This window comes from Mycteria americana, chromosome 6 (assembly GCF_035582795.1).
Source record: "Mycteria americana isolate JAX WOST 10 ecotype Jacksonville Zoo and Gardens chromosome 6, USCA_MyAme_1.0, whole genome shotgun sequence".
Lineage (NCBI taxonomy): Eukaryota > Metazoa > Chordata > Aves > Ciconiiformes > Ciconiidae > Mycteria > Mycteria americana.
In genome coordinates, this window is record NC_134370.1 from 41,462,777 (window position 1) to 41,486,308 (window position 23,532).

The 23,532-nt window shown below is 40.2% G+C and overlaps 1 protein-coding gene across 2 annotated transcripts in view; it reads right to left on the bottom strand.

Moving 5' to 3' along the window:
* PRKG1 (protein kinase cGMP-dependent 1) overlaps positions 1-23,532 on the bottom strand; it is a 529,338-nt gene that overhangs the window by 155,269 nt on the left and 350,537 nt on the right. For both annotated transcript variants that reach the window (XM_075505445.1, XM_075505444.1), the window contains exon 5: positions 8,434-8,497. In XM_075505445.1, the coding sequence (XP_075361560.1) occupies positions 8,434-8,497 (64 nt within the window). The remainder of the gene's footprint in view (positions 1-8,433; positions 8,498-23,532) is intronic.

Genomic DNA, 23,532 nt, shown 5'->3' on the forward strand with positions numbered 1-23,532 from the left:
TGAAGTAACATGTAGTATGAAGTTCTTCATACTACTGTATGAAGAACTTGCTAGATCCTTATCAGTCTTGCTCTGAGCCCATAAGCTCTGCTAGAGCATTGAGGATCTCAATTTAGCAATCTCAAGGGATGCTTCAAGTGTCCTCTTCAACCCACAAAGCTTTTCTCCATCTGCATCACCCTCTAGCAATAAGTTTTGCAGATCTATTAACTGCTGTGTAAAAGAAACATCTCCTTCATTTCTACCATTGCAGAAGAACAGAGCAATCAGGATGGTCATGATAATATGCACATGGATGATGAGTTTCCTGACAGATATCTGCAGGGATCAGGGAATATCTAACTCCTTTCCTCTGCTGTGGTAACTAAGCAAGAGCTTATTTGTAATTGCCTTTAAATGGTCAGTACCCACAATACAGAAAACCAAAAGGAAAAAAGTTATGTCAAAATGACACCTTTTATCCCAATGCAAGTGCTAGAGCACCTTCTAAAGCGAGCATCACTATACCCTCACATCATCATGTACAGAGAAATGATCACGTTTCTCTTTTTCTCCCTAATATCTTTTAAAATTAGATTTAGGTAATTCATCTGCATTTTGCACTCTGATAAAAACTGAAAGAGGCAGACATTTTCCAATTAGATCAGCACTCCTTGTTTCTCACACTGGAAGAAACTGCTTTTAATTCTTTGAACAGCTGTGATTTGTAGTGGAAAATATAGCATATGTGCACTATTCATACACACATATTCCATAGGTTTAAAGGCCAGAAAAAGTTTATCAATGACATAAGAGGAGGATACTATTCTAGTCCATTGCTCTAGACATTGCAACTAAGTACTTTATTGTACTCTTGCACATAATTTTTTCCAACTGCATTTTATTTTCTAATGCTTTTTTTTTTTTGAAGTAGACCCAAAAAGCTTTTTTCCTGGAGCACCTGCAAAAACAAAGCCGTATTTTCAAGAATGTCAATTGAAAAATTAATATAAGGACAAATCAAGTTGAAATTTTGTCCGTATATGACTGAATCAATCGTGATTTTTTTTGTTGATTGATCTATTTTGTTGCCCCCATAGGCCGCACTTCTCTAACTATATCCCATAGCTCCTTTGGTAAATATACCTCAACAGAGTGCTAGCTTTAATCAGAAAAGATAAATAGTAGCTTAAGAAATATTTATTTTTCTTCTAAACAGTTTACTCTTCCCCGAATTCCCCCTCAAATCTAGTTTGTGCCTCTAAATCAGCTCAATATTTATCTGCTGCCGATCACCTTTGGTCCAGGCAGAACCTACCATCAAGCTCTATGTAGTGACAGTTGTCACCAGCAGGATGGACCAGCAAAGGATTATATTAGACCTGGTTTCCTTTACCTGAGAGTGATCATCGGTCTTATCTAGGCAGAAAAAAAATACTAATTATATTGAAAGCTGATTAATTTTGCGTATTTTTCCTGTTCTATTCACTGTTGCCATGCAATTCTGCATAAAAGGAGGATTGTATTCAGACTCCGTTAATTAAATGGATGCATCCTAAGAATTTCTGATCCATACTAATTTCACAATGTGGAGCAAGAAGGATGGTTGGCATCTTCACGTGAAGGCTGGCAAAACCTGACAGGTCTGTCCAAGCCAGCTTGTGAAGATGAACTATGCAATGAAACTTCCTCCAAGATTGCTGCTCTTCAGCAGGTTCACCAGGACCTGCACCACTAGCAACAGAGATTAACTTTGTTTTTCTTTTATCATTTGTGCCTTATTCAATTCATTCTTTAACCGGGGGGGAGGGGGAGAAAAAAAAGCAGCAAGCAACCCTCATCACATAAATTTACAGCAGCATTAATGAAATGGCTGCCAACAGGCTCTGTGATCTGTGCTTTCAGCACTTTGAGATCACACTCCCAAGATGTGCTCTGCACGCAGCCAGCAAGCTGCAAGAACACGGCTTTCAGGCTTGGCATCATCCACCCGTGGTATTTAACACATTTCTCTTCACTTGTGCTGCTCAAATAGTTTGTCTATGACCATATACGCGTTGGGATCAATGAGGTAGCCAAATCATAGCTGCCCAGGTTTGGAGAAGCACATCACTGGCACTTGACCTCCATAATGCATTAAATTAAATTAGAATTTTGAAGTCTCAATGCTTCTAGTGAAACAATTTCCAAACTGCACACTGGGAGACATGGAGAATGGCAGTCCCAAGGCCCTAACACACTCCCTAGTGAAACTGTACTGTTAGAACAAGCAAAATCTAGGACTTGTTAATGAAGTGGTACCCATCCTTGATTTAGGGCAATTACTCATATTCATATAAAATATTATCACATAGATTTTTCTATATTGCATATATAGTATACAAATGCTATATATCATCTAATAATATTATATAAACATATATTTATATACATATAAGAATAATATATATATGGCAACGCTATCTAGAGTTCTGGACACACAATATACAAGAAGAATCCATTTGACGTAGTTTAGATTTGACGTTATCTACGCAAAAAGAATCTCCAGTATTTTGGTAACCAAACTGAAATTGCATTTGATGCTTTCTGTTGCTCAAACTGCTCAAATTCATACATTTAACATCTTATATGGATTAGTATGCTAAATCCTAAACAGCAAAGGAACATCAAGTACACAGGATTTAGAAAATGCTAGAGTTGAAAAATGCCAACGAAACCTTAATTCAACTCCCTCCTCTGTATTTGTAACTACGAAATCATGTATTATTTTCTCCAGCTCCCCCAGGCTCTCTGATTTCCTGCCCCTTTCCCCTACCTTGAAAGTCCTACATAACTCAACAGAGCTGGAACAGATATTCAGGCAGATAAGAAGTCCATCCCTGACATACAGGCAAAGCAATCTCCTTCTTTGAAACAGGATTAGTAGTTTGAGTTGGGAAAAAAAAATTTGAAAAATCACCTGTAGGCCAGCAGCTGCAATGAATAATTTTAGATCAAATGGATAAGTCATCAAAATCATAAGCAACTGGAAATGGTTTCAAAAGAGACAAGGTCAAGCAACCTTAATTATACTTATTGTTACCTGAGCTACTGATTTTAGATATAAATCTTCCAAGGATATAAGCTTTGCATTTGAATGACACAGAGGATACCCTTAAAACAGGAAAAAGGCTACCAGAAAGTGAACCATCTTCAAGATGGAAAAGAAATCCCTATTTTTTTGCCCCAAAGGAAAAAAAAGAAGGAAAAAAAGAAAGAGAGAAGGAGACACCAGTCCAGAGTCTCTGAGTGCTGCCCATGCCCACTACTAGCTCACCCCCCTCCTTGGCCACGCCAGGAACACAGACCCTGGACCGACATTTCTCTTCCTCCAGACATTTCAAACATCTTCTCAAGCTCAGCTGTCCTTCTGCCTGCCCACTGGTTTCCCTTTTCTCAGCATCTACTCTGCCTCCTGCCAGAAGTACTAATTTCCTCCTGCTGAGCTCTTGGAAAGCTCTTCCAAACACACGGTCAGAGCTGAAGGCCACTGATAGGAGGTCCACCCACTGCCACCCCACGTGTGTCTCCAGCAGTTCCTACTTTTTCTCATATACACAGCCAAAAGGCGATGAGCTTCGACTGTGAGCACAGCAGGGGAAAATGCCACCCTTGCTCCATCAGCCAAGTGCCACTCGGCTGATTTTCCCCTGCTCCTAATTGCAAAGACAAAGCAAAGGTGCTTAACAGTGGGCAAACACATGTTCTGTAGGCACCTTGCTATGCTATAGGCAGACAAAGCACCTATACGCTTATCATGAGGAGTCACATCTTGAGAAATTATACTACAGGTTGGGTGTTTTGGTGATTTTGTTTGGTTTTTCTCCTCTATGACCATAAATTCCCGTTTTTAAATTCTCTTGCCTGCAGTGTAGTTCCTGGCAATTTGATCCACTTCTTACAGACTCACTGTCCTCCTTCCTTAAGGATTTAATTTCATTTAACGAATTGAGTTAATCCATAAAGACTAAAAATACTGGCAACATTAGTACCTTCCAGATAATCAGTGGGTGAGACACCAGACACACGTTGTCCATATTAACAGTCCTGTGACCCACAGGGCTCTTGACAATACCTCAGAGTCCTTATAGATACCAGTTTCTCCATTCCCATGAGTTAAAAAAGGTGAAAACTCTCAGAGACCTGAAGCTGGCAAAGGTGCTCTTCCCTCTCCTCCCAAACTTCCCATTGGGGCAGTCCTGTGCTACCTTCCAGTCCCTGTGCTACCTTCCAGTCTGGGGGCTGGAAGAGGGGACAGGACCCTAAATGTTGGCAGTAGCAGTCATATGTGGATGGCACCTCCATTTCTGTAAGTAATTCTATGGGTGTTTCGATGCATTTTAGCTTCCTAAATAAAAATAAATTAATACTTTATTCTTGTATGTTATAAACTGCCCACATTATAATGAAGTGCCATAATGCTAAGGCTACATATTCTTAGAAAAGAACTGTGTACTACCAAAAATCCATTTATTTTTGTGATATAAATGATACATATTAAGGGTACCTTATGGAGGAAAAAAAAAAAAATTTTTTTTTTTTTTTTAACTCAAAGCAAATCAGAAAGTCTGTAATCAGAAAAGACAACCATAGATTATTTCAAAGCTTTCATAAGTGGGGAATTTTCAGAAAGTTTTTCAGGTTTATGAAAAAAAAAAAAGGGGGGGCTTTTAAGCTTGGCTATTGATCATCTACAGCAAGTCTTTCAATTTGCAAACAAATTCCCCTCTTTCACCCAAGGAAACTAAAATTATTCAGATGTTTCATGAATAAAAATAATGTGCAAGGTACTTTTATTGTATTCCAAAGGAGATTTGTGTTCATCCAGAGCAAAGATATTTATACAATAAATACCAATGCAGGTATTTAATCTGAGATACCCAGCACTCTGATGGGGGTAAGGCACACAGCTATGTTTAAGCAGCATCCTGGCAGCTGTTATCTTTTCCAACTATGTTAATCCTCCATTATTTAAACATAAGCATGTTGATTTACTTTATCAAAGTAAGGTACAGTGAAACTATTTTGCCACCGTTTCAATGCTGTTAAGCAACTGAGCTGTGAGCACACACACCAGAGGCCAGAGGTATTGGGCAACAGGTTTTTTTAGGAAGGAGCAGCTCAGGGCATGATGCCTGAAGAGTCAGAGGGAGGTCAAGAAGGGCTTTTTCAACTGAAGAAAAATAGGAAAAAGCAGGCACTAAGGAACAAAAATTAGGAAAACATTGGGGACAGTATTAAAAATGTCATTAAACTTGTAGGCTCTAGTGCTATGTGTTGCCTCTTTCATCCCAGACACACAGCTAACGTGGGATGATATGCAACACCCTATGGAAAAATAAAGATAAAAATTGTTCCTTGTACAGAATAACTGATTAATTTGGGTCCTTTGTGCCTTGCACAGCATAAGCACCATTAACTCTTGCTTCCCTGCCTCTCCCAAATACCTATCCCCTGCCAATAGCTTAGTTCATGTGAAGCAGAGGCTGAGCTGACCACAACATTTATTTTGAGTCAACATCCACTAACTGAAATTTTTCTTCTCGTCCTACCCTGTAATTTGGATGAATCTTGTCGGAACTTTGCATTAAATGGCTTTTGGGAAAGCAATGGCAAATGATTTGAGAGGACTGTCCTACAGGCAGACATAAACCTCATCTCCTTAAGACACCAAGCTACCAAAACCCAACTAGAACAAGAATTAAGTCTCAAGCTGCAGAAACATATTATTTGTCATCTCACACATTATGTTTGGCAAGCACGAGAATAAACAACGCAGAGATGGCATTACAACCAAACCAAATCAACCTCTGTGTTGGAAGGGATGCTCAGCTTCCCACCACAGCGAAAATCACTGCAGTCATTACCCAATGGTTTGAGATGTGTTAATAAAGTCAGCTATACATTACATGGATGCTTGTTGAGAAACATGTAATGTTGAAAAATATTAATATAATTAAAAAAATGTAATGGAGGAAGACAGAAGGGTCAGGTTTGGGTGCTGGGAAAAGCTGTGCCAGTGTCCAGTAGTAAATCCTAAATCCTGGGACTGGGGCTAGAGGTGCAACCTAAAGCTGCTTTGAAATTGGTGTCAACTGCAACAATCTACAGCTGGAGAAGCCTCCTTCCCCAGAACAAGGGCCTGGAAACAGGGTAAAGTTTCCAGGCCCTGGTTCTGGGGATGAAGGCTTCTCTATGGCCCTAGAAAGCTAACTCCTGGGAGAAGATTTCTTGGCAAAAACACAGTCTATCAGTAGCTTGGGTTTGAATGTGCTAACACTGAACTCAATAGACTTGTTTCTGCTCTCACATATATAAATTATGAGCAATTTCATTGATGGGAGTGATCTCTCACAAGTCAGAAGCCACTGCAAGAGAAAAGGAAATTCCCCCGGGTTTTGTTAATTCTCGAGTTATCCAAGGAACTTGTAGTATTTCCATCAATTCTAGAAATGAAATTATGTTATTAAACATTGACCTTTTTTCCTCCCCACTGTCTTTATAATGCCATTTCCAAGTTTGATTTGGATAATGGGCAATTAAGCCAGCTTTTTTTTTCTTGCTTCTTGATTTTAAATAATTTCTAAAAACTGTTAACTAAAGAATGTAGGACAGAAGTGTTGCATTATTCACAGCACTGTGTCAAAAGGAAAACTGCATGAAATCTTGACATTAAGAAAGAGGTTGGTTTTTTTTTTCCCCTGCCTCAAGTGTACCAAATCAGTCACTTTTATCCAATCCTTGTTACAGCCACAGAGGGGATAAAATAAAGTTATTGACGCTTAGTTTCAATACATTGGATACTGTTAAATACAAAACATGTAATATTATAGTAGAGTGATTTTTTTTTTTTTTTAGTTTATGTAAAACATGGTATGTTAAATCAAAGACAAACCCAGAGGGAATAACAAGGGTGATTCGAAGTAGGAAATTGGGAGCCATATCCCAGTACAGACTGGGATGACCAGCCTCTCTTGCCATAGCATCCACCCTAAGGGTACAGAATTATCCCCACAGATGCTGCTTTCGTGCCTCATTTCTTCATTGAAGTTTGTTATGACTTTTTTCCCCTACCATGAAACTTTAAGTGTTCCTGGGAAAGTTTTATTGACTTCATAATTTTCCTTAACTCTTGATAAGGAGTTTAATGCTGGTTATGTGATCCAAGCAAATTAAACTATTTGTTTCTGGTTAGGCATGCCGTTTTGAGATAGACAAATTTTATTCATGGCATATCGAGTTAATATGCCTTTTCTCTCTAAATCTGAACATTTCTCCGGCAGTAAAGGAAATAAAGCTTATCTATGAATATGCAATTATTCTGTATGACAAACAGCTGATTTGTTCGGATTACAAAATTTATCTGTACACTAAATAAAAAGGCAAAGAAGTAACAATGTCCTATCAATGCTCTGGGGAAAAAAAAAGTCAACTTAAATGTCAGCAGCGCCATTTCTTAAGATCAATGGCAGAGGCAGTACACATGAACATTTTTCTGTAAACATAGTTATTAGGGTTGCTCATGATGGCAAGGCATGTATCAGAAAAACCAACAAGGAATGAAATAAAATACTGCTGTACACAGAGATTTCCTGCAGTTAAATCATACAGGGCTACATTTTGAAAGGTTTTACTAAGTTTCTGTAATATTTAATCACATGCAATTCTGCAGGCCCAGACAGAGCGCTGTGTGAATAAACTACGTGGACAAACTGCCTGCAATGCAACTCAAATATTTTACATCCATTTTACACTTTCACTTACAGGGCAAAGTTGGGGTTTTTGGTTTGTTTTGGGAGGCTGGGGTTTTTTTTTGTTTGGTTGGGTTTTTTTTCTGTTTTTGGTTGTTGGGGGTTTTTTTTGCTTGTGTTTTTTGGGTTTTTTTGTAATGAATACTCATTAAAAGCCTGACACTAATGAGGTACTAGTTATAGCCAGGTAGGCAAAGCACAACTCCATCCAGACCATCACATATCTCAACATATATTACATCACCCCTCTCTGCTGTAACTCTTACGGGAGCAGTTTTGCCATGGTACCTCCTTTAAGGCATGATATTGCCCTCTAACATAAGTGTCGCATCAAATTTGAAAGGAGATGGTATTTTTACATCCCCCCCTGCTTCTCCACCACTGAACCAGGGGCTGGAGAAGAAGGTTTTCCTTCTGCACACCACAGAAAACAATCGTTTTGCTCCCCAGTTGGATAGAAATCCAATTAAAAGTATGTAAGCCCTGTTCAAAACTGGATTCATTTTTCACACAGCTCCTCTCATCGTCTCGACGTGCTAGAACAGTCAACTGTAATTGGGAGCAAAATTGTGAAGCTGTTCTTTCGGAAAAAAGAGGCTGGATATTGCCACCAGAAGGCACACAGACTCTGAACTCATTAGCTCTCAAAATTAAAAGCACTTACCTCTTCAAGGACATCTGCAAGCTTACTAAGTATCTCCTCAGGAAGGCTCTGGAATGTGGGAACGCTGCAATACAAGAGAAACGTCAGTTAATGGCTCCCTCAATACAAGTCATAAATCTAGCTGCATCTCTCTCATCTATCTTCCAGAGATATTTTGCCCTCATCATCTGGGGCTGAACAAGTATTCACCAGAAAAACGGCATATATAATGGAAATCTGATCTTCTTCTAGCAGCCAAGATATATTTTGTGGTGATGGGAGACCACTTGCAGTAAACATCTGGAGAATGAGTTGTAAAGCTGGTAATCAACCAAGAATCAATTAAGGATTTACTGGAATTAATCTGCGCCGCAAACCTGCTCAGTCACATGCATGACTGTGCAAATTTTCTCCTGGTCTGCTTCCATCCCACCAGAAATAAATAATTAAAAAAAAGGGGGGAGAAAAGATCAGCTCTAACCAGCAGCAAATAAAAGATTAAAAACCACACGCAGACATAACAAATGCAGAGCACGAAGCCACGAATGGTACAGGGTCAGCAACAAAAAAGCATCGAAGAACTGTTAGAATTACTGAAGACTTCATCAGGAATTTTACATCCAAGTTTGTTTTCTTTTGCCAAAAAGGTAACTTTTCCTCCTGTTTGGTAGCATTTGCCTCAGCAACGGTCTCCCAGGCCAGGCTGGACCTGCTGGTCAAGGTGAGAGGGTGATCCAGCAATAAAGAGCCCACAAGCCCAGAGTCCACAGGACTGAGATTTAATTCAGTCTGGGGCAGGATGAGGGATATGAAGTTGGGTCTCCAAATCTCCTGCAAGTAACCCTGACGTTGAAGCTGTATCTCTACTACTTTACAGGCTGCCCAGAAAGGTTTTGGAGTCTCCCTCCTTGGAGATATTCAAAAGCCATGTGAGCATGGTCCTGGGCAACCAGCTCTAGGTGGCTCTGCTTGAACAGTGGGATTGGACCAGATGACCTCCAGAGGTCCCTCCCAACCTCAATCAGTCTGTGATTCTGCAATACCCTGGTCTCTCATTCTTCGTTTTCCATAAAAACTTGATGCTCATCAATATTCCCAAGTGATGCTAAACGAAACACATAGACAAAAGTACATTCCAGAGGCAGGAAAGCAGCACTGTACCTGCTTTAATTAAAAATGCTTGTCATTGGTAGACTGATTAGCAATGCATCTATGTAAAAAATTTGCCTAAGCCTAGCACTGAGCTGATACAGCTCTACCAAGGCTATTTCCAAGAACAGTTCGCTCACAAGTTGCTTTATCATGGTCCATTACATGGTGTAAATATAGTCCTGTGCTCCTAATATTAAAGTGATATCCCCAACGCATTGCTCTGATTTCAGGAACATGGATCAGGATCAGGTGCAAAGCGAGGAGGGAGAGGGCTGTTGGGAGGAGTTCCATGCTGAGAGGTAAATATAACCCAAACCAAATCATGTTTTTCCTTTCACACAGGGTTTCACCTTTTACTTTGGGTCACATAAAAGTTATTCTCCACATTTTGGGGAGCTAAAAAATCCAAACCAAACCCATATGTTTTTTGCATTCCTGAACTCTGGAGAGCAAGTCCTGGCACATGCCTTAGGGGTAATCACCCCACCTATGTTTCATGAGCCCTAAACACTTTCTGGATGCACAATTTGGCGGCTGCTTCTGCACCCAGAGAAAACCCACCCGTAAAAGCAAAGGGAGATCTGAAGACCTTGCAGAGGGCTTGATAGCAAACCCCACTATTTTGTCTGGGGCCAAGCATGAAGTGCCTGGTGAACTTAATTTGCGAGCACAATTAAAACAGAATTTGCTTCTATTAGCTTAAACATATGCTGTGCTACAGTGGAATTAGAAAGTTTGGAAGCCTTCATTATTTGTTTTTAAAAAAAAAACAAACTTCAGCTGAATGCGTTAATTGATAACAAGACAGAACTGGCCAACTAAGTGCAGAAAAATATGATTGTTCACGCTCTCAATAACATATTTTGTTTTTTTCCTTAGGAAGCACTCTTTTTCACTGGAAACACACGGGTCCACAATGTAACAAAAGCAAACAGAAACAACTAAAAAGGAATTATGTGTTGTCTGGGCCCAAGTATAAAATGAAAGTTCATTATACCAACTCCAGCATTCCCAAATGAGGAATAAACTGATGGGAGAAGATAATACTCCTAGACATCTGGACAGATTTTACTGTGGTTGCACCATTACACTCCCAAATTGGGCGAGAATGCATCACAGCATATTTTTTACAGACAATTATGTCTGTGCAATCCAAGGGAGGGTAGCGGAAGACATCTATTATAGACCAAATGAGTGAAAAACAGAGAAATAGCATATGAGCTCTGAACAAATTCTAAATCTTACTATTGAAAACTTAGGGTTTTAAGTAAACAAGGAAAATTTCCTAAGAGAAATGCTTACAGCTTTAACACAGCAATAGAGCAGTTAATGGAAAATCAACTTGTTGACAAAACAAACTCCAACTACACCACATCACAGAATTACACAATTAATATCATAGATTTATGGTGGTTTATGATAGGCCAGTATCCTTCTGAACAGCTAGAAGTGACAATACAGCCAAATTACATTTGATCCTTGGAAGAAAAGGTCTTACAGGACTGCCCATCACTTTAGTACTAAAAACCCCTATATTCAGCAAATGCTTTTATAAAATAGCAGAGAGAAAACATTTATTGACCTGTTAAAAGATGTCACAAATTCAGGCCAACAGCGCTGATGATAACACTGACAGAACAACAAGATTTGAAAACTTGCTTAAGTGTGTAAGATAGTACTGAATGCTTGGCTTGATTCTCCAGGTCAATAAAAATAGAACCCCACTCTCTCTGTGAGAACATTAAACAGATTTGTAAAATAGATTCTTGCTTTCCCCCCAAATCTGCCTATATTATTTAAAGATTTGCATACAAAGATCAACATTTTGGAGATTTATTTCCATGTGGGTACCTGCACTCAAAGGAAAACAGAGCCTCAGCTCCAAAGGGAGAGCTTAGAGGTAAACAGCTGAGCAGCAGATTGCTGCAAGTGGGAAAACATACGCTAGGAAGACAAACAGGAGCAGAAGACTCAAAGGAAATCTTTGAAGATGTGGCAGCACAGCAACAGGTAAGAAAAATCATATTCCTTTTCCCACAATTTTGTGAAAAAGTCTGAAAGTACACACAAGAGAACATTTGGCACTTGAGTTCAGTATTCATTATTTATGATAGAAGAAATTCCAGCTTAATCTCACCAAGAAATGACTTGCTCTGTCCCTAACAAAGCAGGATCAAGTAAACCCAGGCTTTCTCTGACAAGTTCTTCTCCAACTGCTTCTTAAAACCCATCAATAATGAAGATTTTAAAATGTTCATGTCATCTACTCTAGATAGCAACAATTGCTACAGGTAGGAAAAAGGTATTTTGGTATCTAATGTTGAAGTCTCTCAACAAGGTTTCAAACTCCTGACTCTTCTTCCTACCTGCAACAGATGTGAAGGACTTCATCATGCTTCCTCCACAACCATCCCCCACTTTGCCCAGGAGCTATGTCTTTAGTAGACTAAGCACTAGCAACTTGCTCACCTTTCCTAGCAAGCTGTGTTTCCTACAACTCTGGTTACCCGGTCTTCCTGTAGACTTTCTCCAGCTGCTTCTTACTCCATATAACAAGGAGAAATTTCTCCACCTGAACTGACTATACTATTGAGAAGTTACCCTGAAAGGGACAGATCCACACTCCAACACACCCATGCTAAGGTGGGAAACCCATCTTGTTCAACCTGGGTGAACGCCTTGATCATTCCTGGGCCAGAGAAAAGATGACCCCAGCTTTCTCTGCTGCCTAATCCTTTAAATGTATTTTGAGAGAAACAGGTTCAGCACTTGATTGCAGAAGAGGCTCCAGCTCTGCTACAGGTTCTCCCAGGAAGCAAATAGCTGAACAGTGATCAGCACTACACCACCTAACACCTCTAACACTGATTATTCAAAACAAACCCCCACCCCTGCATGATGAGGTTACGGAATATGGAATAGAGATGCTTGCACAACTGATATTCTATTCAGCTGCAGCCTCCCCCTGCTTCTCAAAGTTATTTATGCTGATATGGGTGTTAAAAAGTATTTCTACCAAACTATTTATGTCTATTTTATATGCCCCCTTTGCAGAAGTACAGTCCAAGGTCAACATGAAGTGATGCCTCCAGGCCACACTACAAAGGTGCTGGTAGCACACAAGGCAAACCAGATCCACAACTTAAGGAAACTGGGTTTTAACAGCAAATGCCAATAAACATGATTATTTTTTTTTAATCAATCCACAAACATCACAATGCTTTATCTCAAAAGATATGTGACTGCCACCAGGGGTAACGGGATGAGGAGCAACCTCTGACGTTCTCCAGTCTCCCTGCCCCAAGCCTTGTTAGACTCTCCTTTCAGCATGAAAAGGAGAAGTAGCTGCATTGGTGGAGGAGCTGCTCATGCTGGCAAGGAGAGGTAACTTTTTGCTGGCTATATTCCACGCTATTCAGCTACGGAATATTTTGTAGGCAATGGCAGTCCATGTAGCTGGTGAGGGCACCATGGAGAATTGCTTGCTGTCTGCAGGAATGGCAGAGGAGCTATTCTGGTTGCCTCTGAAAGTGACATGTTTTCACAGAGTGCTCAACATGCTGAACAGAGGCTTCCAAAACAGGGGAAAACAGCTGTGCCAAAATGTCCACGTTTAATCTCCGTCCTGATACAAAAGCAAAGATATGCCCAACTTGAAGGTGGCGGAAGGAGGCGTGAAAGGTCTGGTTTCCATCCCTGGTGATTGGCTCTTGACTTTTTTAGGTAGAAGCAACATCCCCCATTAGCAATGCTTTGATTCATCCTTTTGATTCATCCCATGGGATTACTCCTGTACTAAACCAGCAAGGGCTTCCAAATAATCCTGGCTGTAACCCAGGGGATTGATTTTACCCTAAAATATACTCAGTGTCTCAGATGCCAGCAGTTCAACAGGACATTTATCTTCCGACACACATGAAAACTGCGCAGGGTCCTTGGCTATCTTCTGTCCTCAGCCCAACACAAAAGCAGATATTCACTTTCTAAATGCATTTCAAGATTTGTTTCCCAAACTTTTGAAGGGCATTCATTGAAAGTGTTCATCCAGCTTTGCAGTCGGCGGCAGATGGTCCTCGTGGGTTAACTCCAAAACAAACCCTTTATCTTTTATTACTGGCTGGCACCGTAACAAATGCAGTTGTTGTCACCGTTCTCTGCCTTGGGCCAGGTGGGTAAGCATAGTTTAAAAATCAAAACAGATCACTAAAAGGAAATTAACTCTGTCTGCATTCCCTGAAACTCCTTTTTTTGCACCCAACTGGAATGAAGGTTGAAAAATGCTAACATTTTTGTCCTTGCTTTACCACATTTGGGGTGCCCCTACAGCACTGTCCCTCTGCTCTGAAAGAACTGAAGCTAAATCTTACCTAGCAGAAGCTGAGGCTTGATTTAGGATACTCACAAAACCCGGTATTTTGAACAACTCAAGCTGGAAATGCTACGTACAGGCAGCTGCCCGCTGGCCATCAAGTTGTGTCAGGTAGGGACTGCTGGCTCCATCAGGATCATGACCTTAAAAAAAAGAACTAAGAAACGTGTTTTCAGCCTTATTCATGAAAGTTTAGAAAAATTTACTGTGCAATCTTTATTGTTGTCTTCTCTTTGCCTTCTTAAACTGGGACACGTTGCAGCAGAGAAACCCACATAGTCCTACCTTTCCCATGTTGACATCTGTCCTGAGATCTGGTTGGTATCAGTTAAAGTGGGATCTTGTAGAAGATAGTTTCAGAAGGAAAGAATAAAAAATCTCTATTGTTCCTACACCACACCTATATCTTAGGCGACAGATCCTGTCCCTACCATGTATGTTAATACAGCCATACAGAGCAAAAAACCCCACTGATTACGGAATAAACCTTAACCCAAGCCAGGAAGGCAGAGAGCAGAAGCACAAAGCTGCCTCTCTGTTTTGCACTGTCCCATATGTGGCATTTCATTCCAGTACTTTAAAAATGCATTTCCATCCTGGTAAGCAAGTTGCATGCTACGTTTCAGATCATCAGCAAAACCATCTCCCAGGGTGCTCGGAGATGCCACAGAGATTATCCGGTGTCAGAAGTGCCCAGCAATGCCCGAGCGCTGAGATCATCCAGTGACTGGACCATGGCAGTGACTGGCTTGCTGGGAAGAAAATGCAAAAATTTTTGCGGAAGTGGTAGGATGGGGAATCTCTTTTGAAGAGTGAGTACAACTGCAAGTAGCGCCTGAAGCCAACACAGCTGCTGGATGCCTCTGTGCAAGAGCCAGCGTGCAAGAGAGGCAAGCATGCGGAGTGAGAGAGTTCTATATTAATTTTGTATTGCAAACTGTTGCATCAAAATAAATTCCTCTGTTCTGTCAGATTAATAGGTATTATTTGGAGGATAAACTGCTGGGTTTTTTTCATATGTAGTACCCACCACAACAGAAGTGGCAGATACTAAGTTCAGAAAGCATGTATTTGGTTCTCCAGCAACTCAATCCTTACCCTATTACAAATGTAATTGGTAAGACAAGGCTAGTTTTCCTGAAGCCATTTCCTGCATGTTTTGCTTAGCTTAAAGAATATTAGCGAAAAAGGAGAAAGGGAGATGGAGAGCGACAGTCACTCACGCTCGCATTAATTGCACTTACATCTGGCCTTGAAAGCAGCTCATACAATGCAACTCTTAGGAAGAGAGAATAGATTTGCTCTGCAAGTGCTGGAGATGACTTGTCTGCTGTGCTAAAGCTACAAAAGCATTAAAATCATTTGCAACTGTTAATCTCGGAGAGGGTGAAAATGTTATAGCTACCGTTTTAAAGCTCTGCCACTCATAACACAGACCTTATTCTGGTAAATAAACTCCTAAAAGGAGTTTGTAGTAAATTCTTTTCTCCCACACATCTGATTAAATACTAAGAGCTGCTATACATATGAAAATGGGAGAGATGCAGAAAGCAAATGAACTGATCTTTTTTCTTATGAGCAAAAGACTAAAGTAAAGGAGGTTGCATTTTTTTCCTCTCATGATGAAAGGATAATAACGATGCTAATGGATGAAGTGGTCTGCTGACATCACGAGGCCAAAACTCTGATTTCCCTGCGGGGAACGTGCATGGGGCATGTGAAACTATCGCAAAAGGACGCAGTTGCACACTCTGTTTTGGTCCAGGCTCTGTTTATGTTCAATAGGCTGCTCAGGTACTCTGGAGTATTATTTTCCCTTGTTTCTGACAGTCCCTGTCTTTCCCTGACAGGGGTCCATTATCAGAGACAGCCCTCCTACTACATCTCATTTTCCAGTCATTGGGGAGATTGTACAATTTAAAAAAAATCAAATTGTTGCTGTCATGAGGAGAGGGAAGGAGAGAAATTAGCAGGTATGTAAACCCCTTCACCCATTTTACATGCATTCACTCAAGATTATTCATCTTGAAAAGGACAATTGCTTCCAAAGAGCTACAAATGCTCAACAGCAGCAACTACTTTGGAAACACAACTAAACTTTTAGCAGGCACAGTTTTGGTTACTCATCTCAAGACAGAGGATTCACACAGCCCAGCAGTGCTGCTCTTGTGCCAGCCTACAGAGGAAACCTATACCTGCTATTACCGTTTGAGTATGTTATGGGCTTTTTTCTGCTGTAGCAGTTGGTATTTCTTCATATTTGCAAATGAAATTATACTTATAGTCCTAAAGGAAAGCTTCTGTACCTTCCAACTCACCCATCTTTTCCAACATTATTATATAGGTTATTAAAGATAATAGCTGTCACAAGAAGCCTCACACCCCTGTACCCTGCACGTTTTGTTTCTATGATCCTGCATTCGCAATACAGACAAAACTAAATTGTCCTTGGCTTGCAATGTAATCATTACCTCTTCAAACAGTTTACTGTCAAGGAGTTTCTCTCCAGCATTTTCTCCCCATTCTCTGGGAGATTTCATGGGAAATGAACCCTCACCCTTCAGCATCCATGGACAATCCCAGAGTGGGTGCACTGAGCCCAATTTCTGCTTCTGCACCTCAACTGAAACTACAAATGCATCACTGCAGCACCGGAATAAAGTCAAACGAAAACCATTATCTCACACAAGATGCTAATACCACGCCTAGAAAATGAAAGACGTTTGCAACTGACTCTCATGCTGTGTCCCAAAAGAGATCCTTGAACATTGACCAATATTTTGAAGACACGATAGAGTTTAAAGAAGTGACAAGTCACATTTGCATGCACAGTCCATTTTGTCCCATTCCTCCAAATTGGGTATTTACAACATCTTCAAAACCAGTTGAAGCCAGGCATTTTGTCTCTAACAGATGTCTACTGCACTTGACAGCAAATTGTCATAATAATATCATTTTCACGAAGAAACTGACAATACTGTTTCCAAAGCATGGACCCTGTTTTGCAATGTTCGCTGATGTTGTAATGCTGCTTCCCACCTCCCTCCTTTTAACCATCACCATTAAATGAACGTATTAAAAAGATTACCATAGTTTTCTGTCTCCATAATGACATATCTACAAAAGAAAAATAAGCTCTAAATGTTTTTAAGGACATCTGAATCACAAGCATCTCATGTTCTTCCAGGCAGCTTCTTTCAGCGCCCACCAAACCAAAGGGACCTGAGAGTTGTGTTACTAATATTGAACTTTCAAAGAAAAATTACTCCCCAACAGATATGTTGACTGAATCTACATGATTCAGAAAGCAAGCATTAAAATATCTAAATATCTTCTTTTTTTGTTATTGTTAATTACTATAAGAAGAGTCAGAAGACTTGTTGCACTATAGCAAATGAATAATATAGGATAAAAAAATATGGAAATCCTGCCCGACACATTCATATGTAGTGAGTTGGCAGGGGTGACACCGTGGCTGGCAGCGCTGTCAATTGCCAGATGTAGAAAAAAGCAGCAGAACTGGCTTTGGGGGCAATCTTGAGCTCCTCACTCTGGATCGATGCATCTGAGATGATTTACTGAGGGACAAGTCCAAACAAAAGCACTTTTGATCAGTATATAATCACTGAGAATAGTCTTCCAGGTATTGACTTAGTTACCTCCTCTGCAGAGAAATAAACTACAAAAAAGGCACCAGAGTCCAGAACAGTTTGTTCCTCTTCATGGTGGAAACCTAGGACAGCCACGTTTGGATGAAATTATGAGAGTAGCCCCATGTAAGTTCATCTCAGAGTGCTTGATAGAGGCGTTTGAGACCTTCCTACAGACAAGTAGTGTTGGTGCAAACCCCAGGTAACACCAGCAAGTACTGCAAGACATCCAGGACACCCTAACCAGCCTAATTCAGTGATTCTAACCCAACACATTGATGGGCAAAAACCCCTTCCTCCTAATTTCTAACCTGCACAGCCCCAGGGCAGTGTTGAATAATTACTACTCAGTTGGAGACACAAGAGGAACATTGACTTTGAGATTTGTCTGAGGCAAAAATACACAGCCAGCAAATCCCTTCCTATTTTAAGCAAAGCCATTCTCTCGGCAGTGTGCTCATTTGCTGGTCGCAGTGGAAAGGATGGCACAACGTGTTATTGATTTGGGGGTGTAATTCAGGACATTTATCCTCTGCGAAGCTCTGAAGGCTAACAGATGGTGGCTTGTCTTAATTCCTTATTTCTAATGGCTTTTATTCATACTCTTGGGAATGCTGCTGCTGTTGTTCTTTGTCTTTTTTGTAGAGGAACTCTGTTATCTCTGAATGCCTTTTTATAGATGTTACAGGGACCTTTGCCTGAGCTGAGTTTGGATCTACTTGAAACATGTAATACTACATGTTTTAGGAGGCTTGGCATACCAAATACCTTTGAAATGCCTCTAAAGCCATAACTGGTACACCTCTCTCTCCAGGATATTCTTCAGTCCCCTTATTGAATTAAAGAAAAGAGAAGAACGATTTAATCTTTGAGTTTACAACGCTGTTGATTTTCTCCTCCCCTCAGTAAAACCCTTACATCTTGGAAGTCCAAAATTTGCTATGCACAGTAAGCCTTTGTAGCATTTCTTTTTGCGCTGAAAATAGAACGCAGCTGAAAGTGAATTAAATGTTGAGGATTTTCAAGTGGCTTGGATTGTATTGGAGAAATAATCAAATAAGCTTGACAGATTCAAAATAAGGTTTGAAAATTCAATTGTTTAAGAAAACATAATCTTGGGAATATTACAGACAGGCAGGCAATATAATGGGTAACAAAAAACCCAAAGCAAAACAAAATAAACATGCTGGGAAGACAATTTCAATTATTCAATACAACTCTGTTCAGCTGCTGTCAAACAATCTTTGCTTGTTGCTTCCTCTGCATTTGCTCAAAGAACAGCCCATCTAGGGGCTGCAACCCTAAAACCAGCTCCCAGATTCTTGATTAGAAGACATCTCTGTTAAGACCGGATGCAACCCTATGCCCAGGCTCATCCCAAAGTCCCTGTTGGCAGCATGGTGCCCAACCCACGTAACCCTACAACTGGAGCATCTTGGGTTTGGATGATCATCAGTGTGAGCACAGATCCAGCCACATGGATGCACTGCAACCCGCAACGCAATCCAGGTACGAAGTGGTTTGGAGAAGGGGGGGAAACTTTCTGGCAGGCAGCAAGCAGTGAGACCGACTGGCCATGGACTGGTTGATTCATGTAATAGCTGCTCTTGTGCCAGAGGGGAAACTCTCAGGAAATTTTGTGTTGGATCCAACACATGTTGGATCTCTCCCCACCTGAATGGCAACAGATGCTTAAATTCACTCTATGCAGCATGCCCTATTTTTCCATTAATTTTTCTATTGCAACATGAAAGCTTCACTAACTTCTATCAATTTAATTAATTGCCAATCAACAGATTACAAAAGATCAGCACATTACACAGACGCCTTTGTATCCCAAGAATGAATCTCCGCAGGCATGCTGTTATGTCAGTCCTTCTGAGCTGACGGGGGACTGAGATCATTGATACTCAAGGATCGTTTGCCTGTGGTTGAACCTCTAAACCTTTTCCACTTGTCATGTTTCAAAGGAGTGATAAAGACAACATTGAAACTTAAGTGTTTGGGAATTTTTAGTGGGTACTCCCTGAGCCAACACGTTTGATATTTAGATAGAGAAATAATACATGGGGAAGGCAGGACACAATTTTAGGACTTCTGTTGCAGATGTGAAGCAAGCAGAATGGAAACCTGACCCTGAAATTAGCCCACAGGTATGTCAGTGAAGGATAAGGGCAGGGGAGATGATGGATCTAAAAGGTATGAAGTTGGCATAATCATTTTTGGTGCTGAATCTTTGCTCTAAGCCCTGTAACCCAGGATGCGCAGCACTGCCCCTTTTTGCCCATGGCAGCATTCAGTGAGCCTGGCTATGAGCACAGCCTGTCCTCCTGAAACAGTGAATCTAGCAACCTATCAAAAATTAGTTTTAAAATATAATTTATGCCAGTCAGCTTTGTTTTTCATAGAAAGAAGGTCGTTGTGATAAGATTACGGCTCTGGCTGACAAAGGCAAATGTGGTTATTTACTGTGCATTGATTTATTCAAGGCCACATGGCATCTTGATTAAAAATGCCATTATATATGTTTAGAAGGAAACACTTTAGATTAAAATCTGACTCACTGACAGATATGAAAATATAGTTAAAAGAAGTGAGCAACGGCTGTTGAAAGCACTTCCCATAAATCCATTTCTGTCATTTCTATTTTATTGATGAACATTCCTCAAGTTTGCAGATGAGGCAATTTACTCCTCTCAGGTGATTAACATCTAACAAAATGCCCTTTAATAGTCCAAGTATTCAGTAACTCATTTTTGGAACAGGCATGCAGATCACAGCTGCAGCATCAGAGTGAGACTGCAAGCATTTACTTAAAACAAGGTAGCCAGGTCCTCCCCGATAACCTCCTCCAAAAAACCTCCGTTAACATTCGCTGAAATAACAAATTTGTCATTCGATATGGATTCAGAGTAATTTTTACCTACATGGGAGAAAGATCAGATGGTGAAGACCATCTTACAGGTTAAGGAAGGCAAGGTCCAGTGGAATTAGAAATCAGATAAACTGAGATTTTTATCTCATTTCCCAGTTTCTAGCAATAAGGCAAGTACTAGAACAACATCATCTGGGACAGAGCCGTCTTCATTTGGGAGCCTATAAGACAAAGTTGGATATTTTCTTATACAGATATGCTTTTTCCTTTCTCTAATAACAATTCACTGGCATGTGTCTACGGAGGTTGTAATGGACCTTAGTGGCTTAGGGAGACTGTCACTTTTCAGTCATCCCTTAGACATCCAGGACCTCATGAAGACAGCACTGGGAACAGTTTGCTTATAAAGGGTGGAAATCTATTGAAACATCTGTTTAACCTGTCATCTGAAAACACAGAGGAACCAGAGCTCCTGGATTTCTGGTGCCATTTGGAAGGGTAAATCCCATTAGCCTGGACTTGTAAATCCAGGTCATGGTCTGCAACCCCGGTTTTCTCCAACAGAGGATCCAGAAGATGCTGAGCATGTCTCTTCCCTACAACTGCAGTGGAGTAGAGGCCATGCTGGACAGGACATCTACTCCCTTCAGACCTCTCTATGTTGGTTTTATTAGCTCAACCTCACCTCCAGTTCTGAAGGAGGGCTTGGACCAGATGAAGGAGGGTTTGGACCCTTCAAACATGAATTACTCTGTTACTCTATGCCCTGAAAGAAAATGCTGATTTCTTCTGTATTTACCTACTCTAGATAAGGGCTTACACTTTATTTAGTTGTTTTGAATATCAAGCCAAATTGATTTTTTAAAATAACATCTTTTATCTTTCCACCCTAGCGCAAAGCATTACAAATCCTGTGTATATGGATGTGTGTGTCTGTGCACACACATATTCCAATTTGTTTTGAAAGTTATCTTCAAAGTTTTGTGCATCTAGCAGTTTGGATTTTCTTGTTAAAATCAGTATCTTATTGATTTGTAGTGTGCTTCAGCCAGCTGGTCCTCCTTCGCCTCCTCGTTAGCAACTTAACAGAATACTAATTCAGTGCAGGTCAGCTGTAATTTCTAAATTATTAAGAAGTTAAAGATTTTTACTATCCCTCTGAGGACACTTTAGCCTAAGCCTGATCTGTCTTCACCTATAGTTCAACTCCATAGCATAATTCCTGCAAGCATGTTCTGTGAGATAATTTTCATTGTATGTAATGCCCTTTCTGTTTTCTTTACACTTTAAAATACGTATTTCTAATGGCATTGTGAACTGCTGAGGCGCACAGTGAATTTGTCTTCACTGAGCTGTAGAAACTTTTTTCATCTTCTTCCAGAAATAATGATGGTGGTTTATCGGTGTCTATATGACGTTTAAATTATTCTTCCTCATATGCATTACCTTGTATTTTTTGAAGTCACAAGTAATACACTGCCGAATTCCCGCAGTTTAAGTCACTCTGGTGATTACTGTCCTCCTTAGTTTTTGGTAATCTGTGAGTTGTATTTATTGGCGAGTCACTTGTGTGATATTTCCAGAGACAGTATATAATTGAATTTAAAATGTATTCCTGATGCTCATAAAAGCAATAAAAATGTCACCTTCTGCCTGCACATTAAAAATTCATCCCATGCCAGTAGAGGACAAATGCATAAAATGATCATTACGATGTGCAAATGTACTAGATACGGGAAAACGAGACTAGTCTCTGACTAGACATAAAAACATTTAATAGATTTGCACTCAAACGACAGTATTTATTGAACTTTTCTAAAGTCGCCGAAGAAAAAATGTTCCCATTAGTAACTTGACTAAGTCCACTTTAGCTTGCTTCAAAAATGTGATTTATACCAGTATTAACAAGAATGCGGACCGTGTGTGAAATCAGAATTAATTCCCTGAAATAAAAACAAAAAATATATACAATTTCATGTTAGGTGATCCTATCTAGACAGTCAAATTATCTATGTGACTACTTTTCTGATGAACATATAGTGGCAACAGGGAGACTATTAGCATTTTAAATCTATTCCCACTCAGAACAGAACTTCAACACTTATTTAAGGTTCAGAAACTCATCCCTGAGTTTGCTGTGGATAGCCGTCTCCCTGAAAGTGGGCCAATGGAGCTGCTGTCATTTGTCTTTTCTCTTCTGAAATGCTGTCTACATGCATTTTCTAGGTTCCTATCTCTCTATTTAGATTTTTTTTCACATTATTTAATTTTTTTTCACATCTGAATTTATATTAAAATAAACAAAAGATTCAAGCTAGCCTGCCCCCATGGACAGGGCATGGAAATAACATTCAGAAAACCCAACTGTTTTTCTTGACTTGAGCCAGTCTCAAGCAACTGGCTGTTGCATCACAATGCTTTTGTTTTCCCTCTTTAATTTTTATCTGTCTTAGTCAAAGAAGCAATAAGCCTTTCAGGGCAGTCCACTCAACTCTTGTTTTTTGCCAGCTCAGCACAAAGTAACATTAACAGGTAATTAAGCTCATTGTGAGTCATTAACTCCTCTCAAGATCCCCTGGAGACTTCTTAAAATTGGGTCTTCAAGTAGAAATTAAAATCCATCTTTTGCTCATATGGATCATTTATATTACACCTCCTTTTCCCATGTCAGAACTGACTGATTTTGGTTATTGCAGCTCTGAGGCCAAGCCCCAGTCGTTCCACCCTGTTGTGTCTGGGAGCCTTGCTGAGAACCCTGCACTGGCAGCACCACAAAGCGTGCACAGGCTGATGAGTTTTCCTCCTCTGCTTGCCCTAATTCAAATGCAAATGCCTCCAGGAATTCAGTATCGAGGATCTTCTATGCTCCATGTTGTTGTGGTGCTGATAGCTTGTTATTCCTAAGACACTTTGTAGAGTTATTTAAATACAATAGTTTGAAACGATTTAACCAAGCAGAATATTTCAGTTCACACTCTAGCAGCAGGCAAGTTTGCTGGAGGTGGTTTGTATCCCTGACCTGACATTGCTCTGCACCTTCATCTACTCACTCTGAGTAATTATTTTCTGACCAA